Here is a 27,999-nt window from a genome sequence, read left to right on the forward strand (position 1 = left end):
CATCTGACACTCATTCATAATTTATTAAAAAAGCACTGAATAAAATAATAATTGATAGGTAATACTTTAATGTGATTATAAGCATACACAACCAGCTCATTCCACAGCATCTTACTTAATGTGGTAAAGCCAGAGGCATTCCTATCAAAATCAGGAACAAGACAATGATATCCACCATTCTCACTGCTATTTAACACTAAATGTAAGGTAACAGCTATGCAGTTACATAACAGAAAGCAGTGAGAGGCCTAAGAATTGGAGAGAAAGGAGGAAAAATAGACTGGTTTTCAAGTATATATATCTGGAAAATAGTATAAACAATAATAGAGTTTAGTAATTAACATACAGAAATCAATAATCTTCAAATATACAAGTGATAATCGATTAGAAAAGAGACTCAAAGATTCCATTTATACATATTACCGGGAAAAAAGAATGCCAAGGCATCAAGAAATGTGGAAAACCTCCATGAGGGAAGTTTTGAAACTCCCCTAACGTCCCTATAAGACAATGATAGAGGGGCATAAAAAGACAGAAACTAGTAGAGGGAACAGAAAATTGAGAATTAAGTTTAAGTGTATATGGAAATACAACATTGAAAAATGTGGCACTTCAAATCAGTAGTGGAAAACATGGACTTTTTAATTAACGGGGGATCCTTTGGGAAAAGGTCAAAAATTGTGTTCATATCTCACCATAAAACAAAATCTACATGAATCAGAAATTTAAACGTCAAAACAAAATGAAACCATGGGTAAATATCTTTCTTAATCTAGGAACAGGAAAACTTTCTTAATGTGTCTGAGTTCCAACAATAAAAGATTGTAAGTCTGATACATACAATGAAAAATAATTTGCATGGGAACAACAAAAAAAAAGACAAACCTCATGGAAAGGAGGAAAAAATAGAAACACTAGGAAACCAAATACCAGATAATGCCAGAGATTCAAAGCCTTAAAATAATAATAGTACAGGAAAGGAAAAACTGTCAGGGTGCTAAGCTTGAAACCAGTGTAAACTGTTCCTTTAATAAAGGATGTAGCCTCCATTCAAGACACTGTTGATAAATAAGTTCTGTGGGACTCTGTAGTCTTATAACTGTTTCTCAAAGTTTGGTCGTAGGACAGTCTGCCCCAGAATTATCTGAGGTGTTTGTTAAACAAAATGTAGATTTCTTGGGCTCACTCTTTTAGTTGCTGGATATTTAGTTGCTGGATATAAGAAAGCTTTTCCATCTAGGCAGAATAGATTTTTATTAATCATTTCAATACAGTAAGCTATGTTTGTTAATCTCAGATATGAATAGGATTTACTACTTTTTAATACTGGAATAATAAGTGATCTTTATAGTTACAAAAATCAAATTCAAAAGCACCTGAGAGATCAACCCACTCAAGTCATCAGATTACATATAATGGAAGTAATGCAGCAGCTGACAGTAAACAAGTAATTTTGAAAGCTTAAGAATGAAGAGTGAGAGAAAACTGGCCAGGGCAGAAGGTGACTTTTAAAATCTTATAGGTGTTCACATTTACTGAATGGTTTTAAAAACAAAATAAAACAAGGTAGTTGGGTGTATAACAAGATAATAAGTGCAAAAGTATTTATAATACAGTTTATTTGGTTAAAAGGTTAATAGCTATTGTTTAGTTAAAGGTTGTTTGGTTGAAAGGAGATTAAATGAGCAGGAAGATAAGTTATAAGATGACCAAAATAACTTAGTGCTTAATATTACAAAATAGCTATTTTATGCATATTATCTACACATAAAAATAAACACTTCATAAAAAAAGCAGATAAAAAAAAAAAAACCACCAGAACTTTTCATCTTCTTGATCCTAGTTAGATCCCTGTTTTGAACTGCTATCGTCTGAGAATTCAGGAAAACCAGAATGTATAAATTCACCTCATCTTCTCATCTTCCTGCAAAGTAGAAAAAAAGGAAGATTAACAACCACCTAAAACTAATGCTTTTGCTGCAATGTATGGAAAGGAAAATTGCTGCATCATAAAAATAAAATGCAGATTCCTCAAACCACAAGCTGTGTCACATATTTAAAATATTCTATGATGGGGGAATTACAGATGAGGTTTAAGAGAAATTAATCAAATCAGGTTTTATACATTACATGTTTTACTATGTATTTCCTTTTAATTATGAACTTTAGCATATATTGGAGAAGGCAATGGCATCCCACTCCAGTACTCTTGCCTGGAGAATCCCATGGATGGAGGAGCCTGGTAGGCTGCAGTCCATGGGGTCGCTAAGAGTCAGACACGACTGAAGCAACTTAGCAGCAGCAGTAGTAGCAGCTATAGAAAGGAATGAGAAAAATCTCTCCAAATTGATATGGAGTGATTTCTAGAATGAATTGATAAGAAGCAAAGGTCCCCAAAGCAGCTAGGTATACTTACTACCTTTATGCAAGAAAAAAGAGGATATACACATATTTGCTTATTTGTGCACAAGAAATACATAACCTAGAAACAAAAGGAACTGGTTATCCACAGGAGGTAATAAAATAGGGTAGAAAGTAGGAGTAATGGGAATAGGGCAGTAGGGATGAAAGAAGTTATACTTCTCTGCAGCTTTGGAAAACCATCTAGCAATTCCTCAAACAAACATGATGGCTCAGTGAATAAAAGAATCTGCCTCCAATGCAGGAGACACAGGAGATGCAGGTTCGATCCCTGGGTTGGGAAGATCCCCTGGAGAAGGAAATGGCAACCCACTCCAGTATTCTTGCCTGAAGAATCCATGGACAGAGGAGCCTGGTGGGTTACAGTCCAAACAGTCGCAAAGAGTTGGACATGACAATGTAAGTGTGCACACACATGCCATATGACTTAGCAATTCCACAACTAGGCATATACCCAAGAGAAATGAAAACATATATAGACAAAAGCTCACAAATGTTTGCAGCAGCATTATTTATAATAGCCAAGAAGTGCAAACAAGTAAATTACCATCAACAGACAAATGGATACGTAAAATGTGGTGTATTTTCAATAGAATATTTTATTCAGTCATAGAAAGGAATGAAATACTACTCATACATGTTCATCAGGAATGAATCTTGAAAACATTATGCTCAGTGAAAGAGGCCAGTCACAAAGACCACATATTATATGATTTCATTCATATGAAATGGCTGAAGAGGACATCTGTAGAGATAGGAATTAGGTGATCAGTTGGTTGTCTAGGGCTGAGGGATACAGCAATGATAGCTAAAGGGCATGGGGTTTCTTTCTGAAATGAAGAAGTGTTCTTAAATTGACTGTGGTGATGGTGTACATGTCTGTGAATCTACTGAAAAACCACCGAACTGTACACTTTAAATGGATGAAATATATGGTAATGTGAACTATAGCTCAAAAAGCTGTTTTTTAGAAAAGCCCTTAGTCCTTCATTTTTTGACTGGCTTCTCTTGCACACTCTCTTACTACTGACATCTGCTGGTTATTTTTTAAAAATACATGTTAATCAATGTCTAATTTTATAAAGAAGCAAACACTGAGACAATGCAAAGAGAAAATTTGAGGATATTTCTATCCTTTTAAAATATGATCAGGTTCTCTGAAATAGCTATTTATCCCTGGAAAAAATAGGATTTTTGAATTAAACATATGTAAAAGGCATTTGGACATTTTTGAGATAATCAAGGAAATGGGAATAGGGATTTGCTATTAGATGATAGCAAAGAATTACTGATAATTTTTCTAGTTGTGATTACTGTTGTCCAGTTTTATTAAGTTCTTATTTTCTAGGTGTATATATATATATTTTATTTTCTAGGTATACACACACAGAAGTGTTTTAGGAATTAAATGACTCAATATTAGGGATATGCTTTAAAGACACTACAACAGAAAACAGATAGTAAAGGTAAATATGGCAAAATATTGGTAATTCTCAAAGCTGAGGGATGGATAAATGGTGGGGGGTGGGGTGGGGGACTTTTCCCTCTCTTTGAGGGTATATTTGAGGTTTAAAAAAAAAGAGGGCTGTTACACTTTGAGACTAAAGGACATATAAACCACTATGAATTCTTCTAAAGACAACATAAAAAATAAAGAGAGGTAACAATTAACAAGGAGTTTGCAAATTATAAGCAACAAAAAATGTTTAAGCCTGTTAAAATAAAAGGCAAATCTTACCCATATCATACTATGGTTATTACATGTCAGCAATAATATATGACATTCATACTCAAAACTGTTCAAATACAGGCAGGAATCCTTTTAAAAGCATGGATTTTATAGCACCACACTGAAATCACTTCTACGTCATTGAAATACTCACCCTTTGAGACTTGGCTCCTTTAAAGAGAGAGGAGTACACCTTCTTCTTCGGCTTGGCAGCTCTGAAGATAGGTCTTCTACCTTGTTTTCAAATTTAGCAGCGGTATTTGAAACAAAACTGGTATTTGTCAAGTCTTGTAGCATTCTAACACCTGAAAATAGTATGTTTTCAAAAATATTTTTAATAGTAGAGATATTGAAATATATATAGGATATTTACTGGTTTATAAATGATTGGTATCAAATGTTTCAATGTAATCAAGTTATAACTTTGAATTTTATAAAAGTAGCACTGAAATTATCTGTAAATCAGTTTTTTTTCCTAACAATAATGAGAGGAAGAGACTTACTATTTAAAACAAACCATCAAAGTAGTAGCCTGTAATATTTTTACACTAAAATCATTTAGGGGGATAGAAATTGATTCAATTCGATGTCAGTGACTGCTCACACTGCGAAAGGCAACATGAGAAACAGGTGAAAGGCAGCTCACCAGTCTCTACAATGTCCTGCAACTCGAGACCTTTGCACTTCTTTTGCATCAGTGTTCCTTTTACCTGGAACAGTCTTATCCATAAAAATCCTAGTGTTCTACATACATCTATTGAAATGTTACACTTCTGGTAGAAAAATTTAATTGATATGGGAATTGTCCAACATAGCAACATTTCCAATAACAAAGTGAAAGTTGCTCAGTCGTGTCCAACTCTTTGTGACCCCATGGACTATACAATCCATGGAATTCTCCAGGCCAGAATATTGGAGTGGATAGCCTTTCCCTTCTCCAGGGGAATCTTCCCAACCCAAGGATCGAACCCAGGTCTCCCGCACTGTGGGCAGATTCTTTACCAGCTGAGCCACAAGGGAAGCCCAAGAATACTGGAGTGGGTAGCCTATCCCTTCTCCAGATTTTCCTAACCCAGAAATCAAACCAGGGTCTCCTGCATTGCAGGCAGATTCTTTACAAAATGAGCTATCAAGGAAGTCCTTAATAACAAAAAAATGTTAAGAGGAAAAAGTGAGGTAAGTAATGTTTCAAATATGTATTTTAAAATGCATAGATTCAAGTCTGCATGCATATAGCAAAATGTTGACTGCATTTCTTCTGGGTGATGGTCTTTCCTATTTTCTGATTCTCTACTTTCAATTTTATGCAATGAGCATTATTTTAATAACTGGAGAAACTAAGAAACACTACACCTAAAAATCCTATCTATCTTTTCAGGTCCTAAAGTGCTATGTATTTGATGATGCTTCTGCAAGTTTCTCTAGCCAAAACTATTCCCCATCACTACATCCCTTCACATGTGTTTTTATTAAAGCATCTGCCATGTTTAAACACTGTACTTTTCCATACATGGATGAGGAAAGGGAGCTGGTATTCTTAATTTTTAATCCTCTAAAACACTTTTTTTTTTGGCTTTACCCAGTGCCATGCAAGATAGGTCCCTGACTGGAGATGAAACCTGTGCACCCTGCAGTGCCTCTGTGGAGTCTTAACCACCTGACCACCAGTAAAGTCCCTAGAATAATGTTTTGATCATACTAAATGTATGCTGTTGGAGACAGTCCTGTCCTTAAGAAATTTGCAATTGTCTTTGGTAAAATCAAACTAGGGCAGTTCATTATTGTTGTTGTTCAGTTGCTTAGTTGTGTTCAATTCTTTATGACCCCATGGATGGCAGCACACCAGGCTCCTCAGTCCTCCATTATCTCCTGGAGTTTGCTCAACTGGCTCAGATGGTAAAGAATCTGCCTGCAATGCAGGAGACTGGGGTTTGATCTCTGGGTTGGGAAGATCCCCTGCAGAAGGAAACAGTAACCCACTCCAATATTCCTGCCTGGGGAATGCCATGCACAGAGGAGGCTGGTGTGCTATAGTCCATGGGGTTGGACACGACTGAGTGACTAACATATAGCAGGTGTATATATATATATGTATATATATATATATCTCCACTGAGTTGATGATGGTGTCTAACCATCTTATCCTCTGCTGCCACATTTAAAACACTCAATTTCCTTCAAAAATATGAAAAAGGAAATCATCTGCCCAATGTCATCTCAGACAACTTTGTGCTAAAGGCCAAAATACATGAATGTCCAAGCCACTCTCACTGTTACCTTAAAGTATTAAGCTTTCTTTAAATTCCTCCATATTGCTTCTATAGATCAGGCTACATAGTTATACATTACTTTAAAATTCCATAAAAATCAGTTATAATAAGAAAAGCTTTACTGGCTAAATGAATATATGTATAATTTAAGACTTCGTCACTTTGGGTATGGACCTACCTATTTCTGATCTTTGTGTTCTCTGGTCGACTTTAAATTTCATGTCTTTCATCTTCTCATGTACCTCATCACTTACTTGAAAGATAGGTGAGCTCTCTGGGGCAAAATTTTCTTTCAGATTTTTATCAGAAGAAATACTCAAAGGTACTGAACCCTCAAGAACACTGTTACAGGAAGAATCTTGTCTGCTAGGTGAATAACGTTGAGATAAAGATATCAACATTTTTGTGTAAAAGTCTGGTTTGACAGTTTCCACATTTTCTAACTTTTTTCCCTTAACAGCATACTCAGGTTCAACCGACACTTCCTGAATGGTGTTGGATATCCTCTCCATTAGTTCATGACTATCCCGAGAAGGATCTTCGAAGGTCTTCCTCTTCTTTGATTTGGATGTCATCTTATTTACTTTTTTGACCTGGCACTCTCCTTCCTTCGTCACCTCCACAAAGTGGCTCTCTCTCTTTCTATTCAGAGTTTTAGTGCTTAGCTTCGAGCTCCTATGTGATTCCATTTGGTTTCCAGTGTCAGAATCTGCCTCATCAGTAATATGTTTTAAACCTGGTTCTAAGACAGACATCTGTGAAGAACCTGTCAACTGCAAAACAGGTATGTTGTCACCTTTTGCCAAAATGTTCTTTGCCTTGTCTGATTCTTTCCCATGCTTTTTAATTGGTTTATAAGTATTTGAAATTTCATCACAATTTTCTTTCTCATCACTGTTGATTTCCATACAGTATCCACTAATAACAGCTTGGCCTTCAGGTCTTTGTTTATTTATTTTAAAATCAAGATTTTTTGTATAGCTTTCTTGGCCATGCACATCTTTATCATTATCCTCATATATCTGGCACATTTCAGAAATTATATCTGTCTTCCGATTTACTTTCTGCTTCTGCTTAAGGTTCTTATTTATTTTTGATTCATTCTGCTGAGTAGGTTGCTTATCAGTGACACACTTTGTCAACTCCAACGTATTCTGGGTCTTATAATCATATAAATGTCCATCATCTTCGGTGGAAAGATAAATTGTCTGAAATTCTTGTGTGACTTTTAGGTTTTCAGAAATGGTTTCTTCATTATTTGGGGTTAGGGAGAAGTCACCTTTTTCTGGGTCACATATACCTTTATTGTTAAACTCATTTTTTCTGTTCATTTCCAAAATTATTTCTGTCTTCCGACTTACTTTCTGCCTGGGTCTCTTATTTATTTTTGATTCCTTTTGCTTCCCAGTATCACTAACACACTTTTTCACCCCTAAAAGGTTTTGAGTCTCATAATCACATAGGTTCCTATTAACTCCGGGGGAAGGGTCAACTATCTGAAACTCATTTGTGTCTTCCAGGTTTTCAGGGATGATTTCCGTATCTTTTTGGATTAGAGAAAGTAAGTTACCTTTTTCTGGGTCATGCCTGCCTTTGTCATCACTCTTATATATTTGGTTGACTTCAGAAATGATTTTTGTCTTCCGACATACCTTTTGCCTAAGCTTCTTATCTATTTTTGATTCATTCTGACAAGCAGGTTGTATATCATGATCATACATTTTCACCCCCAAAACATTCTGAGTGTCATAGTCATATAGGTCTCTATTGCCTTTGGAAGAAAGACTGGGTGTTTGAAACTCACATGTATCCACTAGGTTTTCAGGGATGATTTCTTTACCCTTTTCTGGGCAATATTCACTTGTGTTATCTAAATGATTCACTGTGGAAATTATTTCTGTCTTCCGATTTACTTTCTGCCTAAGAGTCTTATTAATTCTTGTTTCATTTTGCTGCACAGGGTATGCGTCGGTGATCTGCTTTTGCAAACCCAACACATTCTGGGTTTCACAATCACACAGGTTTCCATTATTGACAGTGGAAAGAACAGATTTCTGAAACTCATTTGAAACATCTAGATTTCTAGAGATGGTTTCTTTATCCTCTTGGGTTTGGAAGGAATAGTTACCTTTTTCTGGGCTTTGCACATCTTTAGTATTATCCCCAAGTATTTGGTTCATTTTAGAAATTATTTCTGTTTTCCGATTTATTTTCTGCCAAACCTTATTTATTTTTGATTCATTTTGCTGAGTGGGTTGTGTATCAGTGACATGCTTTTTCAAATCAAACATATTTTGGGTCTCATCATCACATAACTTTGGATTACCTTTGTTGGAAAGATAAGCTGTTTGAAATTCATTTGTGACACCTAGGTTTTCAGAGGTGGTTTCTTGAACCTTTTGGTTTGGGAATAAGTTATCTTTTTCTAACGTATGAATCACAAATGTCTGTCTAGAAGCTTTACTCTTCTTACAAGCTAGAGAACTCAGACACAAATCAAATTTACTATCCTGTTGGAATTTATCTGAACTTTGGGAGAAAGAGTATGTTTCCTCTTGCTCATCTGTTACATGAATTCTTTTCTTCTTTTTGTTACACTGCATACTTTGTTTGTCACCCTGATCAAAGCCATTAGGAAGGGTTATTTTCTTCAGCGTGTTCAACTGAGTCAACTGTTCAGTATTGAAGATAAAATTTGGATCTCTTGAATCCCCTTCAACATCCAGGTCAACAGATCTTCTTTCTGGTCCACTTTCAATTTTTCCCTCAATATTTGCCCCTGAACAATTTTTAAATTGTCTCTTTGATCTTTCTCTCTTTTTTTCAGAGCTTGGATCTTTCACTTTTCTGAAAGTTTTCATTCCACAATCATCTGGATTTTTCTTTCTTTTCTTCTTAGTGCCTGCTGAAACTGTAATAATTTTGCTGACTTCACTAGCAGTTAAATCCATGTCATCATCATACACAGTTTTCTGCAACTCAAAGTCATTACCCTGAAGTGGATTCACGCCTTTTGTAGGAGGTTCACTTGCAGACTCAGATGAGGCAGGAAGGCACAGTATGTTTCTCTGCATTGTATTTGTTTCATTAGTATAATCTTTTATCTCATTATTCCAATTTAATATTGGACTTGAAACCTGTTGTTGATCTAAATCTGTTACATAGGGAGTGTCTGCAGGATTATCTGACTCCCAAGATGAAACACGTTTTTTCCTTTTAGTCACATTACTAGGAGATGACTTCTCTTTTTTGTGGCTAATCGCCTGGGCATTTTTCTTCTCACTTGTTAGAGAGCTCCTAGAACTTTGGTCTGAGTGGGAATGGTTTTCTGTAAAATAAAGAGAAACAAAATTCAGAAATAAGTAGTAACAAGTAATTTATTACTTTCAGAGAAACGATTTCTGACAATGTAAGTTTAGATAACTTACATTATGAAGAATCTATGCTGATAAAAAATAAAGTAGAACTGACTAGAGTAGGTATAAGTCAGATTTTACATTTCTATCAACAGAAAATATGTACTGGGAATTCAGTCTGCCTTGGCCTCAAGTGTAGAGCGGAGAATAGCCAGCAGTAAAACCATGAACATTAATGTAAGTTTCTAAGTGGGAGGAGGCCAGCAAATGAACCCAAATAACAGTGATAACTCTAATAAGGCTTATTGTCAAAATGTTATTAGCAAGCAGCTAAAATTTATAAAATTATAATCACACACTCACATACATTTTTAGAATGGAAAATAATTCAAACTCCAAACTCAATATAGTTATGGTCCCATAGGCCAATCTGAAATTCTATGTCAAATATATAACCCAGACTACATCACAGGATTATTATTTTAAAAACCATAAAAATATGTGTCACCATTTTTTCTTGCTCAACCATTACCCAGGCTCAAGTTTTTGCTTTACCAGTACTGGTTATATCTTGAAAAATTCACTACACCTATCTAAAGTCTCAATTTTCATATCTATGAAAAGGAAAGGATTTAACTAAATAACATACTTTTAATTCATAAGCTAAGATCCCACAAAAAGCTCTTAGGGCAGCTCATTTCTAAATACTGTTTCCAAAGTAATAGTATTAGCCACTATGGACCTCACATTTGTCAGCATTTACTTTTAAATTAAGTTTTTCACCAGAAATTTTAAATGGTATAAGTTAGTAAATCTGTAACATAAGAAATCTAACTTATTAACTGTTTATATATGATAGCCCTCAAGAAGAAAATCTGATGAATGTTAACTCTTTAATACTGATACTCAAAATGAACTTTAAAAATATCTCACCTTTGGGAAGTATATCAACAATAGAAGAAATATGTTTTGAATCATTTACACTACAAACATTCTGATCATTTTCTTTAACAAATAGCAATCTCAGATTATTCTGAGTTGATACTGGTCTTGCTGATACCAAAGAGGGACTATCAGGTGATGTCTTCGATATGGTGCTGTCATCACACTGTATTTTCTCTTTATCTTCATCATCATCATCATTTGAAGTTAATGGAACCCTAAGGGCAAGTAAGAATGAATGGGCAATTTTGCATTTTATAAGAATTATTTAGAAAATTACATGGATAGTTGTTTCTACACTCTATTTATTTAAGAGCCATCCACAAACACATCTTGGTACCATTTTGCATTCAATGAAGGCAATTATAGGAAGGAAACAGGTAGTTTCTAATAGAACAGAACTTGGAATAAAACAGGAATGCTTCTTATCCTCTTTTCTCCAATGGTTCCAAAAGGAGATAAATGATATAATCCCTGGTTGAGCTATTAGGATAATAATACTAATGAAATGAATAAAGTTCAAACATACTTACAAATACTCATGTATAATATTTATAATTTTCCTGTAATTAGTTCTATGGAAAACCCCAAACTCTTCCTATACAATCGTATGTAAAGTTTTGTGTGCTGTAAAATTTGCTGTTTCCAAAAAGTATCCATGTAAACTAAAGCCATATTCCTAGAGTAATTAAATCTATGGGGGGAAAAATACAGAAAGCTACAGAAATAATTAGACAAAATGTTTCGAATTCAAAGAATAAAGAGTGTGTGCGTGTATGCATGCTATATCCCTTCAGTTGCATCTGACTCTTTGCAACCCTATGGACTGCACTGCAGCTTGCCAGGTTTCTCTGTCCATGGCATTCTCCAAGCAAAAATCCTGGGGTGGGTTGCCATGCCCTCCTCCAGATGCAGGGATCAAACCTGTGTCTCTTATGTCTCCAGCATTGACCGGCAGGTTCTTTACCACTAGCACCACCTGGGAAGCCCCAATTAGACAAAATGACTGTTTTGAATTCAAAGAATAAAGAGTAATAGACTCCAACGATAAAGATTTTGCCTTATATGCCAAATTATAGATATTTTAAAATTACTGATGATGATAAAATAAATAGAAGATATTTGTTAAATATTTAAAGGCAACTATTAATAGAACAACTATTGGGAGGAAATATCTATATCACTTAAAGAAACAAGTTAGTAAAAATAAACAGAGGAGAGGTTCTGCTTCACAAAATGGCTAAATAGTTACTATTGAATCAACCATATCAAACTATAAATTTGATACTGTATAAAAGCTATAAATTCTAGAAGAAATATAAAAAACTACCCAAAGTCACTGGAGAGTCTATAAAAAGCAACTAGATACAAAAGAGAGGTTGGCACTTGGAAAAAGAACAAGCTTCCCACTGTTTACAAACCTCAGTGCCACATTTTCTAAAAGTTAGAAATCTAGTTTTTATTAGTTCAAGGTCAGAATTCAGGACAACTACAACTGCTGTAAAGTGTGTGTGATGAGAGAAATAACAGGACAAGTGGAGAGGGAAGTCTCAAATTTTGTGCAAATAGATATACATATATAAATTCGATTCATCCAAAGATACCACTAAGAGAGTAAAGAGGCAAGCCACAGGGTAAAAAACATTTGAAATGCAGAAAGGATTTATACATGGTGTATAGAAAGATTACAAACCTGTAAAACAAAAAAAGATAACCTGATAGAAAGAAAATAAACATATAAACAGATGCTTAACTTCATTAATTATCAGGGAAATTAAAACTTCAGTGTAATACTTATAACACTCCCCACATGACTAAAATGAAAAAGATGGACAATAACAAGTGTTGTTGGAGACACGTAACAATAAAAATTCTCATATATTGCTGCTAGAAATATAAATTGGTATAATCCCTATAGAAAATTGTTTAACAGATTATTCCAAAGCCAAATATATTAAACTCCAGCAATTCTAAATATATACCTAAAAAATGTATACATATATTAATCAAAAGGCAGAAACACAGCAGAATTACTTATAAGAAACCAAATTAACAACAATAAAAAGAACCAGAAGGATGAAAACATCATGGAAAAATCATGCAATGGCACACTACACAGCAATAAGAAAGACTGATCTACAACTACATAGGACAATATGAATGAATCTCACAGACACAATGCTGAGCTAAAGAAGTCGGAGACAAAAATCATACATCCTGTATGATTTCATTACATGAAATCCAAAGCTAGGCAAAATTAATTAATCTACAATGTAAAAAGTCAGTATAATATTTATTCTTGGGTGGGTAGTGCGTAGTGATTGGCAAGGGGCACAAGGATATCTGAGGTATTGGCAATATTCTGTTTCTTGGTCTGAGTATTGGTTATACCATAGTGTTCACTGTGAACATTCACCATTCTCTAATGATTTTTGCACTTTTAAAAAATATATATTATACTTCAAACAAAAGTTTACTTAAAAAAATAATTTTCTGGAGGAAAAGTTAACACAATTCATAAATTTATATGAAATAATGCAGTATAATTTATAATAATGTATATAATGTATAATAACAGTCAAGATTTTCTTGAAAAAGAACTGCGCACCTACAAGACAATAAAATGTACCATTTAAAAACTAAATTAATTAAAATGTACAGGTGCGGCGTGGCAACAGTATAAAAAAGAGAGAACAATGGCACAAAGTGGAACGAATAGAAAATGATACAATAGATATAAACATTTTTTTTTTACTATGGTACAGATACCACTTCAATACATAGGTGCATTTACTTGTACACTTGAATAAATGCATTAAACCTGTAATTTATGTAACAGAACACTGTTTAAAAGAGATAAGACCATTCTGATCAATGCTATTAACTCACTGAGTCATTTAAACTCTCTGGACCTCAATAACTGTCTTTAAAAGTGATAGGTTTGAAATAGGGTATTTACTAAGATAGTGAAAAGTGAAAGTGTTTGTCACTCAGTCGTGTCCAACTCTGTGATCCCATGGACTGTAGCCCTCCAGGCTCCTCTGTCCATGGAATTCTCCAGGCAAGGATACTAAGATTATAATCAAATTATTCAATAAGTGGGAATTTTGGTCAGGTGAATAGTAATGATGAAAGTTAAAGTCTGAGTAGTATGCAAGATAGTAAAGGTAGAAATAGTTATCAGATATATCCAACAAAAAACATGAGGCCAGTGGTGACCTGGAGGAAAAGAAGGAACTGAAGAATAGCAGGATTCTATAGATGACCAAATACAACCTACTGTAGCGAGATACCACAAACCATCTCATTTCTGCCTTAATAGGCAACCTGAACACTGTATGACACACACAGACAATGACTGTTACATGAAAATCTAAGTGCTCTCAAACGCTGTAATTCAAACCCAGGTAACTCAAGGTGTACCTGTGCCACTTTCCTCTCCAGAAACTATGGGAAAGCTGAACATTATTATTTCAAAGTTTAAAACTGAATTCCATTAGATGATACCTTTAATTTCTTTCACTGGTACAATATAGATGCGTATGTCATTCTTTATTTTTAAATGTTTTTCTGTTTCAAGGAAGCAGTCCAAATAAAAACTACTCAAAGTCCAATTCAGGCAGAAGTGTGCAAGTCAAGTCAATATTTAAACAAGTTGTGAAGCAATTACCTTGCAAATGGAAGACGTGTCAATTTACACTGCTGACTAACCCGTTTCTTCTTGCTACTTGGCAGTAGAAAGGGACTCTGATGGAACTATTTTTGAAAAGAACAAAGAAAATGAAAATGAATGAAATTTCTAATCTCATTAAACCATGTTTGTCATTAAAGTACCAAATTATACAAGGATATTAATAGTAATGGAACAATTCTTGTGTTCAGCCTTCAGTAGTTTAATGAGAATAATAAAATGATAAGGGTAAACACAGTTCATCCTTAATCACGCCATACAAAGATAATCACTACTAGCATTTTGGTATATAACCTCCCAAACTTTATTCTATGCCTATGAATAAATATACACATGTATACCCATGCTTACACCCATGTATACTCATGCATACACAATATTTCGACATATTCAGTTAATCCTTGAACAACATGGGCTCTAGGATCTACCTCTACTTTTTTCCCTAAGAGGTTTTCAATTGTGTCTATCTTCTAAAATAATACCAATTCTTCTCTAATTTGAAATACTACTTTTCTACTAATATCTTTTGTTTTTGAGTCTGTTTAATCCTGTGTTCCACTGAGCTGTCTAGTCTTGTGTTACTTTTAATCAGAAGTTCATTTTTACACAAGAATTTTAATAACCAATTATATCAAATAACAGTCTGCTGTTAGCCAATTAAAATTAGCATTATCTCCATTCCTTTGTACAAAGTTTAAGATATGAATCTAACCTTGATGCTATGTAACTAATCTCAATTATCTTCAGTAATGTTAAGAAATATTACACTATTTAGCATAAATTCTACTTACCTCAGAAAGAGTGCTCATTTCAATTGCAGTTATCAAGTTATTGTTCATGAGTGCTTCTATTTCTATAAGCTTCTTATTCTGAAATAAAGACCTTTTTAATCACTTAAAATTTTGAGTTTACTATATTTTTATGAATACCATCAGTTGAAAAGACTTAAAAAATACGGAGATCACACTGAGCTAAAAACGTGTTACACTGTATAGTTTAAATAGACACAAACACATACATACAGACACACACATATATTTTGAATGCTTTTGAGCTATCAACTATAAATCTTCCTCTTTTTTTGGCCATACCACATGGAATGTGGGATCTTAATTTTCTGACCAGGGATCAAACTCGCACCCCCTGCATTGGAAGTGTGGAGTCTTAACCACTGGACCACCAGAGAAGTCCCTTCTTACATTTTTCAATCTTCTCATAATAATATATCATGTGGCAAGTGACCATAGGCTGTCAGTCATAGGAATTTCACCTCCAATAAGTATAGTAAGTCTTTTTTCCATTTTAATTTCTACTCACTATGGAGTTAAGAGTTACAGTTGTAACCTAGCTGAACACTGGCTCTTACTGCCCTATCTGTGGACAGAGTTGGAATTCAGAAGGAAAAGCAATGACTACAATCTTCATTCTACTGATACTTGGCTTGTAGCCAGTGGAAAGTTGCCATTGAGGGAACACACTGAAGAGAACTTCCCTCCTTTCAATTCACTGGAGAAAACATACCAATCTTCTTCTTTTTCTTTTTTTAAATTTTTTAAAATGTATTTAACTGAAGGATAATTGCTTTACATATTGCATTGATCCAATCTTCTTAAAATATATTAATGTATCAAGTTTCGCTTATGATAAGCAATCAAATGTTGATCACGGTATTATACTAGTTTGCAAAGTACACATTCAGAATGTGAATTCAAGACACCTATTTCATTACCCATTAACAGTTTGTCCATTAATATAGCACAATCTTTCAATAACTTTTTTACACTAATAACATATTTAAAAAACATTTTTGGAGCTTCTATAATAATACAGTTTCAGAATTCAAACACAATGTACTTTCCATACCAAATTATTTAGCTTTAGACGAAGAAATGTGTTCTCAAAATTCAGTTTATCCACTTCTTTTTGCAATAGCATCTTTTCAGTTGTAATTATGCGAGAATTCTCTCTCTCTTTACTAAGAGCTAGAGCTAATGCCCTGTTGTTATGCTTTAAAGAAATTTTGAAAATAGAAGAATTGTCTGTAAAAAAAAAAATTGTAAGAGTTAATACTGAAATTCTTAATACGTTTTCATATTTCGTAGTAAAACTATTTTGAACAAAACTGATTTCACTTTGTAAAATTTAGCTGAAGGTAGAAGAGAATGACAACACAAATGTAGTTTTGAAAAAAAATGTACCCAGAGTTTGGAACTGAAGAAATAAAAGCTAGATGCAAGATGAATAAAAGCTGAGAGAAGTGCAGAATGTTCGTGAATAGAGTCAGGAATAAGAGGACTCCAGTATAGACAGTGCTGTGTGTGCTGTGCTTAGTTGTTCAGCTTGTCCAACTCTTTTTGACCCCATGGACTGTATGTAGCTCACCAGACTCCTCTGTCCGTGAGGATTCTCCAGGAGAGAATACTGGAGTAGGTGGCTATGTCCTTCTCTAGGGAATCTTCCCAACCCATGTATCAAACCCAGGTCTCCTGCACTGCAGACAGATTCTTTACTGACTAAGCCACCAGGGAAGCCCAAGACTCCTAGAATGGGTAGCCTATCCCATCTCCAGGGATAGGAACTTCCTGACCCAGGAATCGAACCGGGGTCTCCTGCATTGCAGGCGGATTCTTTACCAGCTGAGTTACCAGGGAAGCCCATAGACACAGTATTCCAGCATTCCAGATAATTAGATCAGTCACAAAATCTAAATCTTGTTACTTGTTGCTCTGTCCTATCTTTGATGAGGAGGCCGGATAGAGAAGCTGTAACTAAAGATGTCCCAGAGAAATTAGGGGATCTGTGAAATTAGGCCAATCTGTGAAAATTTTAGTCAGTTTCTGTGGCTCCAGAACTCAACACATTAATGCTCCCAAAGTTCATTTTTCAAAACCTCTAGTGAAAGGGAGCCATACTTACGGTAATGTTGGACAGATTATCTAAACCCTGTGGGAACTTCTAGCCCTACCTCAAATACTCTCTTACTTCTATGCATCTATTGCAATCTATACTTGATCCCTTCACTTTACACGCACTATGTAAATATAATTTAATTCAGAATGCTTTCCTGTTTTTAGCAAAGAAATTTAATTGTGAATTCCTTAGTAAAGCTCACCTTACACAGGGTTCCCTTAGTACACCTAAAGCATAATTATTTTTTCACAATTTTGATTTACATGCCACTATTCTCAGATGGTAAAGCATCTGTCTGCAATGCGGGAGACCTGGGTTCCATCCCTGGGTTGGGAAGGTCCCTTGGAGAAGGAAACGGCAGTCCACTCCAGTATGCTTGCCTGGAAAATCCCCTGGGCAGAGGAGCCTGGAAGGCTACTGTCCGTGGGGTCGCAAAGATTCGGACATAACTAACCAATTTCACTTTCACTTTCATTCAATGACATATCTCACTGATGACAGCCACCTTTGACAAATCAAAGGGCGATAAGACTAGAACCAGTTCAGGACTTGTAGAAGCTAAAGGATAATAACATTTTGCTGTTACATTCCTCGAACTCAGTGTATTCCTTCATAACAATGGGTGTGCAGTGGTCCTGTCAAAGAGAACAGGAAACTGCCACTACAGAAAGTGGTTTGATACAAAGGATGGTCCTAGAGACCTTGGAAGGATCAAAACTATGAGTTAAAGATACTCAGGAGGCTTGGCTATTTCACAAGGCACAACCACCTTCTACATGTGCTACAGTAGCAGGAATCCTCCCCCAATTAGGCTAAAATGAAGATGAATCATTGAGATAATTTTCTGAAGTAAGGCAAATTTATTCTGGGGAACTTTCCTCACCTTCTTTTTTTGCCTTCCAACATCTTAGCTCCAGAATCCATGAAACCCCGTCTCCAAAGTGCTCAGTGCTCTCATGATGAGCTTTGGTTATATAAAATCACCCACTACAGCACACTATATAGTCCAGCTACCCCTAGATTACCCATCATCCAAATGCTACAACCTATCAGGACAATCCATCACTTTTTTCAAGTTCTTTTTCAGAAATGTCACTTTGGCATTTTCTTCGCGGTGTAGGAGGTAGCTGCCTTGGGCCACCCATCCCCCAGCCTCACTGCTGAAAATTCAGCTGTCATGACTGACAGTAAATCATCATAAGCACCCCCAAATGAAAGGAGTTGAAAAAAGTAAAAATATGAGTATACTTTAAGACAAATGACACTTACTTATTATTTTTGTTTTTATTTTTGAAGCGAGAGAAACATTCAACTTAGTAGTCTTTGAAATTCTTCTGTCTTTCACATGTTTCTTAATTCCTGAAGGAAAAATTGAACTAGTTTCCATTGCTGAGTACTCCATCACTAAAGTAAAAAAAGAAAGGAAGCAGAAAATCATAGTATTAATTAATAAAGGGAAAAAGAGCAACTGATAAATACACTCTAAGAAGTAAATTATGACTTAAATACTACGCTTTGTACATAAAGTGAAAGTGAAGTCACTCAGTGGTGTCCGACTCTTTGTGACCCCGTGGACTGTAGCCTACCACACTCCTCTGTCTAGGCAAGTGTTGGATTTTCCAGGCAAGAGTACTGGAGTGGGTTGCCATGCATAAGTATTTGCAGAACCCTTCATATAAAATCTGAAAGTATGAATGCAATTAAAAAATGGTTTAAAAGTAGAATCCTATAAAGGTAAATGACTGTTTTTTCACTCAAATCTATATCATTATGTCTGCCTGCCAGGAGCTAAGGTAGGCACTGGGTACAGAAAACAGGATCAGGCTGCACAGGAATGCAGAGTTATAGAACGTAGGCATAGACTATACTGTGACACAAAATAAGAAGTGTAACCTTGGAGTTATGAACAGAAGAGATATACCTAAACCTATGGGGACTATTCCCACTTCATCCTCAGATATGCATTCCATTTTCTGCAGCCTTTACAGCAAAACTCCTTTTTTAAAAAAAAAAAAAGTATCTATAGTCAGTTTCCAATCTTCTTGTAACTCTACTTCACTCAGGCTTTCACTCTATTCCAACAAAATGACTTGTCAAGGTTTCTAATGACCTTTGTACTGCTAACCTAATGGTCAGTTCTCAATCCTCATCTAATTTGATTTAACAGCAGCATTAAATGTGGTTAATTTATCCTTCCTCCTCAAAAATGATATTTTGTTGGCTACCAGAACACCACAAACTCCTGCTATTTTTTTCCCCTCTAGCTAACTAGTTGCTTCTTCTTAGTCTCTTTTATAGATTCCTAAGCTATAATAGGTTCTCTTCTTAGATTTCTTTATTTACCCTCACTCTTCCAGTGAATTCATAGTCACGGTTTAAAATACCACCTAGATGTCAAGAACTTCAAAATTTATGTCCTCTGTCTGGAACTGTTTCCTGAACTTCCCTGGATTCCTATCATTATCTACTCCACAACTCCACTTGGAAAACTAAAACAGCATATCAAACTTGGCCTGCCCAAGCATGCCCCACTCAGAGCTTCAACTCTGTCCTTCCCGTTGCTTGGTCATAAATCCCCCACATCCCAATCTACCTTCACAATTCATTTAGACTCTGACTACTTTTAAGTATCTCCACTGCTATCAATCTAGATTCCGGTACTAACATGTCTCACCTGAATTATTTCACTAGCTTCTTTCCAACCCTACTTCCATTCCTGCCCTCAGTACGGTTTATTAATCTATAGAATCTAAAACTCTTCACCATCTACTCTTCTTCCCATTTCTATAATTTAAACTCCTCTTTTTCTCCCCCTTGTCCATTCTTCTCAAGCCACAGTGGGCACCAAGATCTAACTGCTACTAGTATATGCCTGGTATTCTTCAGCTTCATGTCTTCTGTATTGAAGTACCCATTCTAGGGTGACTTACCATACAGAGATTGAGGTACCCCACAGATACCAAAATCCATTATGCTCAAGTTCCTTATATAAAATGGCATAATATTTACATATGACCTACATTAATCCTTCTGTATAGTTTATATTATCTTTATGTTACTCATAATACCTAATACACTGTATATCGTAGTATGAAAGAAAGAAAGTGAAAGTGAAGTCATTTAGTCGTGTCCGACTCTTTTCGACCCCACAGACTGTAGCCTACCAGGATCCTCCGTCCGTGGGATTTTCCAGGCAAGAGTACTGGAGTGGGTTGCCATTTCATTCTCCAGAGGATCTACCTGACCCAGGGATCGAACTTGGGTCTCCTGCATTGTAGGCAAACACTTTACCGTCTGAGCCACCAGGGAAGCCCTAAATCGTAGTTCAGTTCAGTTCAGTCGCTCAGTCGTGTCCAACTCTTTGCAACCCCATCAATCACAGCACGCCAGGCCTCCCTGTCCATCACCATCTCCCGGAGTTCACTCAAACACACGTCTATCGAGTTGGTGATGCCATCCAGCCATCTCATCCTCTGTTGTCCCCTTTTCCCCCTGCCCCCAACCCCTCCCAGCATCAGAGTCTTTTCCAATGGGTCAACACTTCGCATGAGGTGGCCAAAGTACTGGAGTTTCAGCTTTAGCATCATTCCTTCCAAAGAAATCCCAGGGCTGATCTCCTTTAGGATGGACTGGTTGGATCTCTTTCCAGTCCAAAGGACTCTCAAGAGTCTTTTCCAACACCACAGTTCAAAAGCATCACTTCTTTGGCACTCAGCTTTCTTCACAGTCCAAGTCTCACATCCATACATGACCACAGAAAAACCATAGCCTTCACTAGACGGACCTTTCTTGGCAAAGTAATGTCTCTACTTTTCAATATGCTATTTAGGTTGGTCATAACTTTCCTACCAAGGAGTAAGCATCTTTTAATTTCATGGCTGCAATCACCATCTGCAGTTTGGAGCCCCCCCAAAATAAAGTCTGACACTGTTTCCCTATCTATTTCCCATGAAGTGATGGGACCAGATGCCATGATCTTCGTTTTCTGAATGTTGAGCTTTAAGCCAACTTTTTCACTCTCCGCTTTCACTCTCAAGAGGCTTTTTAAATCCTCTTCACTTTCTGCCATAAGAGTGGTATCATCTGCATATCTGAGGTTATTGATATTTCTCCCGGAAATCTTGATTCCAGCTTGTGCTTCTTCCAGCTCAGCATTTCTCATGATGTACTCTGCATATAAGTTAAATAAGCAGGGTGACAATATACAGCCTTGACGTACTCCTTTTCCTGTTTGGAACCAGTCTGTTGTTCCATGTCCAGTTCTAACTGCTGCTTCCTGACCTGCATATAGGTTTCTCAAGAGGCAGGTCAGGTGGTATGGTATTCCCATCTCTTTCAGAATTTTCCACAGTTTGTGATCCACACAGTCAAAGGCTTTGGCATAGTCAATAAAGCAGAAACAGATGGAACTCTCTTGCTTTTTTGATGATCCAGTGGATGTTGGCAATTTGATCTCTGGTTGTTCTGCCTTTTCTAAAACCACCTTGAACATCTGGAAGTTCACGGTTCATGTATTGCTGAAGCCTGGCTTGCAGAATTTTGAGCATCACTTTACTAGCGTGTGAGATGAGGGCAATTGTGCAGTAGTTTGAGCATTCTTTGGCATTGGCTTTCTTTGGGATTGGCATGAAAACTGACCTTTTCCAGTCCTGTGGCCACTGCTGAGTTTTCCAAATTTGCTGGCATATTGAGTGCAGCACTTTCACAGCATCATCTTTCAGGATTTGAAATAGCTCAACTGGAATGCCATCACCTCCACTAGCTTTGTTCATAGTGATGCTTTCTAAGGCCCCCTTGGCTTCACATTCCAGGATGTCTGGCTCTAGGTGAGTGATCATACCATTGTGATTATCTTGGTCGTGAAGCTCTTTTTTGTACAGTTCTTCTGTGTATTCTTGCCACCTCTTCTTAATATCTTTTGCTTCCGTTAGGTCCATACCATTTCTGTTCTTTATCGAGCCCATCTTTGCATGAAATGTTCCCTTGGTATCTCTAATTTTCTTGAAGAGATCTTTAGTCTTTCCCATTTTGTTGTTTTCCTCTATTTCTTTGCATTGATCGCTGAGGAAGGCTTTCTTATTTCTTGCTATTCTTTGGAACTCTGCATTCAGATGTTTATATCTTTCCTTTACTCCTTTGCTAAATCGTAGTAAGCACAATATAAATTTACATAGTATTTATATTTAAATCGTAGTAAGTGCAATATAAATGTTATGTAAATAGTTGCTCCTTTGTCCTTGGACGTGGGGTATTTCCTCAAAGTGTGGGGTATTTCCTCAAAGTCACTGCAGCACCGCTCCACATCCAAGGGCAAAGGAGAAGCCTCAGCAAGATGGTAGTAGGGGTGAAATCGCATTTAGAATCAAATCCCTTACCCGCCAGAGACACTCAGAGGGCTCAAACCTTATGCACACCAGGACCCAGGACCCCACAGAGACTGAGACAGAACTGTGTTTGAATGTCTCCTGCAGAGGTACGGGTCAGCAGTGAACTGCTGGAGGGGCAGGGGCTCTGGGTGCAGCAGACCTGGGTATGGCATAAGCCCTCTTGGAGGAGGTCACCATTAACCCCACCACAGAGCCACCAGAACTTACACAGGACTGGGGAAACAGACTCTCGGAGGGCACAAACAAAACCTTGTGTGCACCAGGACCCAGGAGAAAGGGGCAGTGACCTCACAAGATACTGACCCAGACTTGCCCGTGAGTGTCCAGGAGTCTCAGGGGAACTGTGGGTTGGTGGTGGCCAGCTGCAGGGCTGGGGGCACTGAGTGCAGCAGTGCGTGCATGGGACCTTTTGAAGGAGGTCACCATTATCTTCATTACCTCTACCATAGTTTGGCCTCAGGTCAAATAACAGGGAGGGAACACAGCCCAGTCCATCAATTGAAAATTGGATTAAAGATTTACTGAGCATGGCCCCACAACATTAGAACAAGACCCAGTTTCCCCATCAGTCAGTCTCTCCCATCAGAAAGCTGCTGTAAGCTTCTCATCCTTCTCCATCAGAGGGCAGACAGAATGAAAACCACAATCACAGAAAACTAAACAATCTGACAACATGCACCACAGCCTTGTCTAACTCAATGAAACTGTGAGCCATGCCATATAGGGCCACCCAAGATGGACGGGTCATGGTGGAGAGTTCTGATAAAACATGGTCCATTGGAGAAAGCAACGGCAAACCACTTCAGTATTCTTGCCTTGAGAATCCCGTGAACAGTATGACAAGGCAAAAAGATAGGACACTGAAAGATGAACTCCCCAGGTCGGTAGGTGCCCAATATGCTACTGGAGATCAGTGGAGAAATAACTCCAGAAAGAATGAAGAGACAGAGCCAAAGCAAAAACAACACCCAGTGGTGGATGTGACTAGCAATGGAATTAAAGTCTGATGCTATAAAGAGCAATATTGCATAGGAACCTGGAATGTTAGGTCCAAGAATCAAGGCAAATTGGAAGTGGTCAAACATGAGATGGCAGGAGTGAACATTGAGATTTTAGGAATCAGTGAACTAAAATGGACTGGAATGGGTGAATTTAACTCAGATGACCATTATATCTACCACTGTGGGCAAGAATCCCTTAGAAGAAATGGAGTAGCCATCATGGTCAACAAAATAGTATGAAATGCAGTCCTTAGATGCAATCTCACAAATGACAGAATGATCTCTGTTCGTCTCCAAGGCAAACCATTCAATATCAAGTAACCCAAATCTATGCCCCAACCAGTAATGCCGAAGAAGCTGAAGTTGAACGATTCTGTGATGACCTACAAGACCTTCTGGAATTAACACCAAAAAAAAAGATGTCCTTTTCATTACAGGGGACTGGAATGCAAGTAGGAAGTCAGAGGTACGTGGAATAATAGGCAAATTTGGCCTTGGAGTACAGAATGAAGCAGGGCAAAGGCTAATAGAGTTTTGCCAAGAGAATGCACTGGTCATAGTAAACACCCTCTTCCAACAACACAAGAGAAGACTCTACACATGGACATCACCAGATGGTCAACACCGAAATCAGATTGATTATATTCTTTGCAGCCAAAGATGGAGAAGCTCTATACAGTCAGCAAAAACAAGACTGGGAGCTTACTGTGGCTCAGATCATGAACTCCTTATTGCCATATTCAGACTTAATTTGAAGAAAGAAGGGAGAATCACTAGACCATTCAGTTCAGTTCAGTTCAGTTCAGTCACTCAGTTGTGTCCAACTCTTTGCGACCCCATGAACCACAGCATGCCAGGCCTCCCTGTCCATCACCAACTCCCGGAGTTCACTCAGACTCATGTCCATCGAGTCAGTGATGCCATCCAGCCATCTCATCCTCTGTTGTCCCCTTCTCCTCCTGCCCCCAATCCCTCCCAGCATCAGAGTCTTTTCCAATGAGTCAACTCTTCGCATGAGGTGGCCAAAGTACTGGAGTTTCAGCTTTAGCATCATTCCTTCCAAAGAAATCCCAGGGCTGATCTCCTTCAGAATGGACTGACCATTCAGGTATGACCTAAATCAAATCCCTTACGATTATACAGTGGAAGTGACATATCAATTCAAGGGATTAGATCTGATAGTCTGATAGACAGAGTGCGTGAAGAACTATGGACAGAGGTTCACGATATTGTACAGGAGGCAGTGATTGAGACCATCCCCAAGAAAAAGAAATGCAAAAAGGCAAAATGGTTGTCTGAGGAGGTCTTACAAATAGCCAAGAAAAGAAGTGAAAGGCAAAGGAGAAAAGGAAAGATATACCCATCTGAATGCAGAGTTCCAAAGAATAGCAAGGAAAGATAAGAAAGCCCTCCTCAGTGGTCAACGCAAAGAAATAGAGGAAAACAATAGAATGGGAAGGCCTAGGGATCTCTTCAAGAAAATTAGAGATACCAAAGGAACATTTCATGCAAAATTGGGCACAATAAAGGACAAAAAAATGGTATGGGCCTAACAGAAGCAGAAGATAGCAGAAGATACTAAGAAGGTGACAAGAATACACAGAAGAACTATACAAAAAAAGATCTTTATGACCCAGATAATCACGATGGTGTGATCACTCACCTAGAGCAAGACATCCTGGAGTCTGAAATCACGTGGGCCTCACGAAGCATCACTACGAACAAAGCTAGTGGAGGGGATGGAATTCCAGCTGAGTTTTTTCAAATCCTAAAAGATGATGCTGTGAAAGTGGTGCACTCAATATGCCAGTAAATTTGGAAAACTCAGCGGTGGCTACAGGACTGGAAAAGGTCAGTTTTCATTCCAATCCCAAAGAAAGGCAATGCCAAAGAATGCTCAAACTACTGCACAATTGCACTCATCTCACAGGCTAGCAAAGCAACGCTCACAATTCTCCAAGCCAGGCTTCAACAATACTTCATCCAAGAACTTCCAGATGTTCAAGCTGGATTTAGAAAAGGAAGAGGAACCAGAGATCACATTGCCAACATCTGTTAGATCATCAAAAAAGCAAGAGAGTTCCAGAAAAACATTTATTTCTGCTTTATTGACCATACCAAAGCCTCTGACTGTGTGGATCACAACAGACTGTGGAAAATTCTTAAAGAGATCGGAAAACCAGACCACCTTACCTGCCTCCTGAGAAATGTGTATGCAGGTCCAGAAGCAACAATTAGAACCAGACATGGAACAACGGACTGGTTCAAATTGGGAAAGGAGTATGTCAAGGCTGTATATTGTCACCCTACTTGTTTAACTTATATGCAAAGTACATCATGCTAAATGCCAGACTATGATGCACAAGCTGGAATTTAGATTGCATGGAGAAGTATCAATAACCTCAGATATGCAAATAACACCACCCTTACAGCAGAAAGCGAAGTTGAACTTAAGAGCCTCTTGATGAAAGTAAAAGAGGAGAGGGAAAAAGTTAGTTTAAAACTCAACATTTAAAAACTAAGATCATAGCATCCGGTCGCATCACTTCATGGCAAATAGATGGGGAAACAATGGAAACAGTGACAGACTATCTTTGGGCTCCAAACACTGCCGATGGTGACTGCAGTCATGAAATTAAAAGACACTTGATCCTTGGAAGAAAAGCTATGACCAACCTAGACAGCATATTAAAAAGCAGAGACATTACTTTGCTGACAAAGGTCCGTCTAGTCAAAGCTATGGTTTTTCCAGTAGTCATGTATGGATGTGAGAGTTCGACTATTAAAGCAAGCTGAGAGCCGAAGAATTAATGCTTTTGAACTGTGGTGTTGGAGAAGTCCCTTGGACTGCAAGGCGATCAAACCAGTCAATCTTAAAGGAAATCAGTCCTTAATATTCATTGGAAGCACTGATGCTGAAGCTGAAGATCCAATACTTTGGCCTCCTGATGCAAAGAACTGACTCCTTGGAAAAGACCCTGATGCTGGAAAGACGGAAGTCAGGAAGAGAAGAGGAATACAGAGGATGAGATGGTTGGATGGCATCACAGACTAGATAAACATGAGTGTGAGCAAGCTCTGGGAGTTGCTGATGGATAGTGAAGCCTGGCGTGCTGCACTCCATGGGGTCGCAAAGAATCGGACACCACTGAACGACTGAACTGAACTGAAATATTTGCTCAGCAATTGGTAAAATCAAACTTTGCTTTTAGGAACTTTCTGGAATTTTCCCCAATTTTTTCCATCACTGATTCAGTTGGTTGAATGAGCAGATTCAGAACCAGGATGGATCACCGACTGTATTAAAAATAGTGGTTAGATGGTTTCCATTTCTGACATTTAGTGCCCCAGTTCTAATATTTCATAGCTATGTGATCCTAGCATCTCCAAGTCTCAATTTCCAGACTTAGACCATTATTTTAAAAATATAAATAAGGGCATCTCACTGTAGGCACTTAATGAGCCAATGCATATACAGTGCCTAGTATTGGACATAGCACACAGCTCTCACTAACATTACCTATGTATTATTTCTCTGGCTAGCATCTCGGCTATCTTTAAAGCAGAGCTACTCGGTTGCATACCCAATTCTCCTGAGTTTAATTCCTCATGTAGAAAAATCACAGTCCATACTGCCTAGCGAAATCCTACCTGTATGTCAAGACCCTACCCAGTTCAAGTTCTAAACTCTTCCCAGTCTTCTATCACCCCTTCGCCTTCAGTCAGCCTCCCTTCTAAATCAGTGCTCCAAAGGAGAGGGCTCCTCCGAGAACCTGGGTAAGCAGTCTCTTAACAGTCATTCAGCCTATTTACTGAGAGTTCACAGTGAACCAGATATTGTTCTAAAAGCAGTAGTCATAAGAACAGAAATCCCTTCCTGCCAGGAGCTGGCCTGTCGGCTCGCCTCCTCACAGAACCGAGCGCTCAATTCCCCAGGACACGAAGCAGCCACTCAGACACGACCCAGCGCCTTTCCCAAGAAGCAGCCCCTCGGCTACGGAGCTTAAGTCGCGGATCCGGCGACCGGAGTGGGCGGGGCCGCGGGCGGCTCGGCAGAGCAGAGACCGCGGAAGGCAGCGCACAGTGGTTCGGCTCGGGAAAGGAATGGATACCGCCAGACGGGGGGACCCACATCAAATGTCATAGGCCACTAACTTACCGCTTTTTCAGGGTCGGGGGAACCAGCACCCAGGTCCCGAAGCCCGGCGTTCGCCGCCTGGGCTTGGGTTTAAACTCCGTAACCGTTAGCGTTCGCCGCACCAGCCAATCAGGTCCTGAGAAGGAGGCGCAAA

The 27,999-nt window shown here is 37.8% G+C and overlaps 1 protein-coding gene across 1 annotated transcript; it reads right to left on the bottom strand.

Moving 5' to 3' along the window:
- Window positions 1-4: 4 nt before the first annotated feature.
- SGO2 (shugoshin 2) lies at window positions 5-27,999 on the bottom strand. The gene is made up of 9 exons (XM_040228843.1): window positions 27,867-27,999; window positions 18,589-18,723; window positions 16,273-16,448; window positions 15,201-15,278; window positions 14,389-14,474; window positions 10,710-10,936; window positions 6,599-9,748; window positions 4,305-4,455; window positions 5-1,924 (listed from the first exon to the last, which is right to left on the bottom strand). The coding sequence occupies exons 2-9, from the start codon at window positions 18,719-18,721 to the stop codon at window positions 1,909-1,911; spliced, it is 4,017 nt and encodes a 1,338-aa protein (XP_040084777.1). The 5' UTR covers window positions 18,722-18,723; window positions 27,867-27,999; the 3' UTR covers window positions 5-1,908.

This window comes from Oryx dammah, unplaced genomic scaffold (genome assembly GCF_014754425.2).
Source record: "Oryx dammah isolate SB20612 unplaced genomic scaffold, SCBI_Odam_1.1 HiC_scaffold_27, whole genome shotgun sequence".
In the NCBI taxonomy this organism is placed as follows: Eukaryota; Metazoa; Chordata; class Mammalia; order Artiodactyla; family Bovidae; genus Oryx; species Oryx dammah.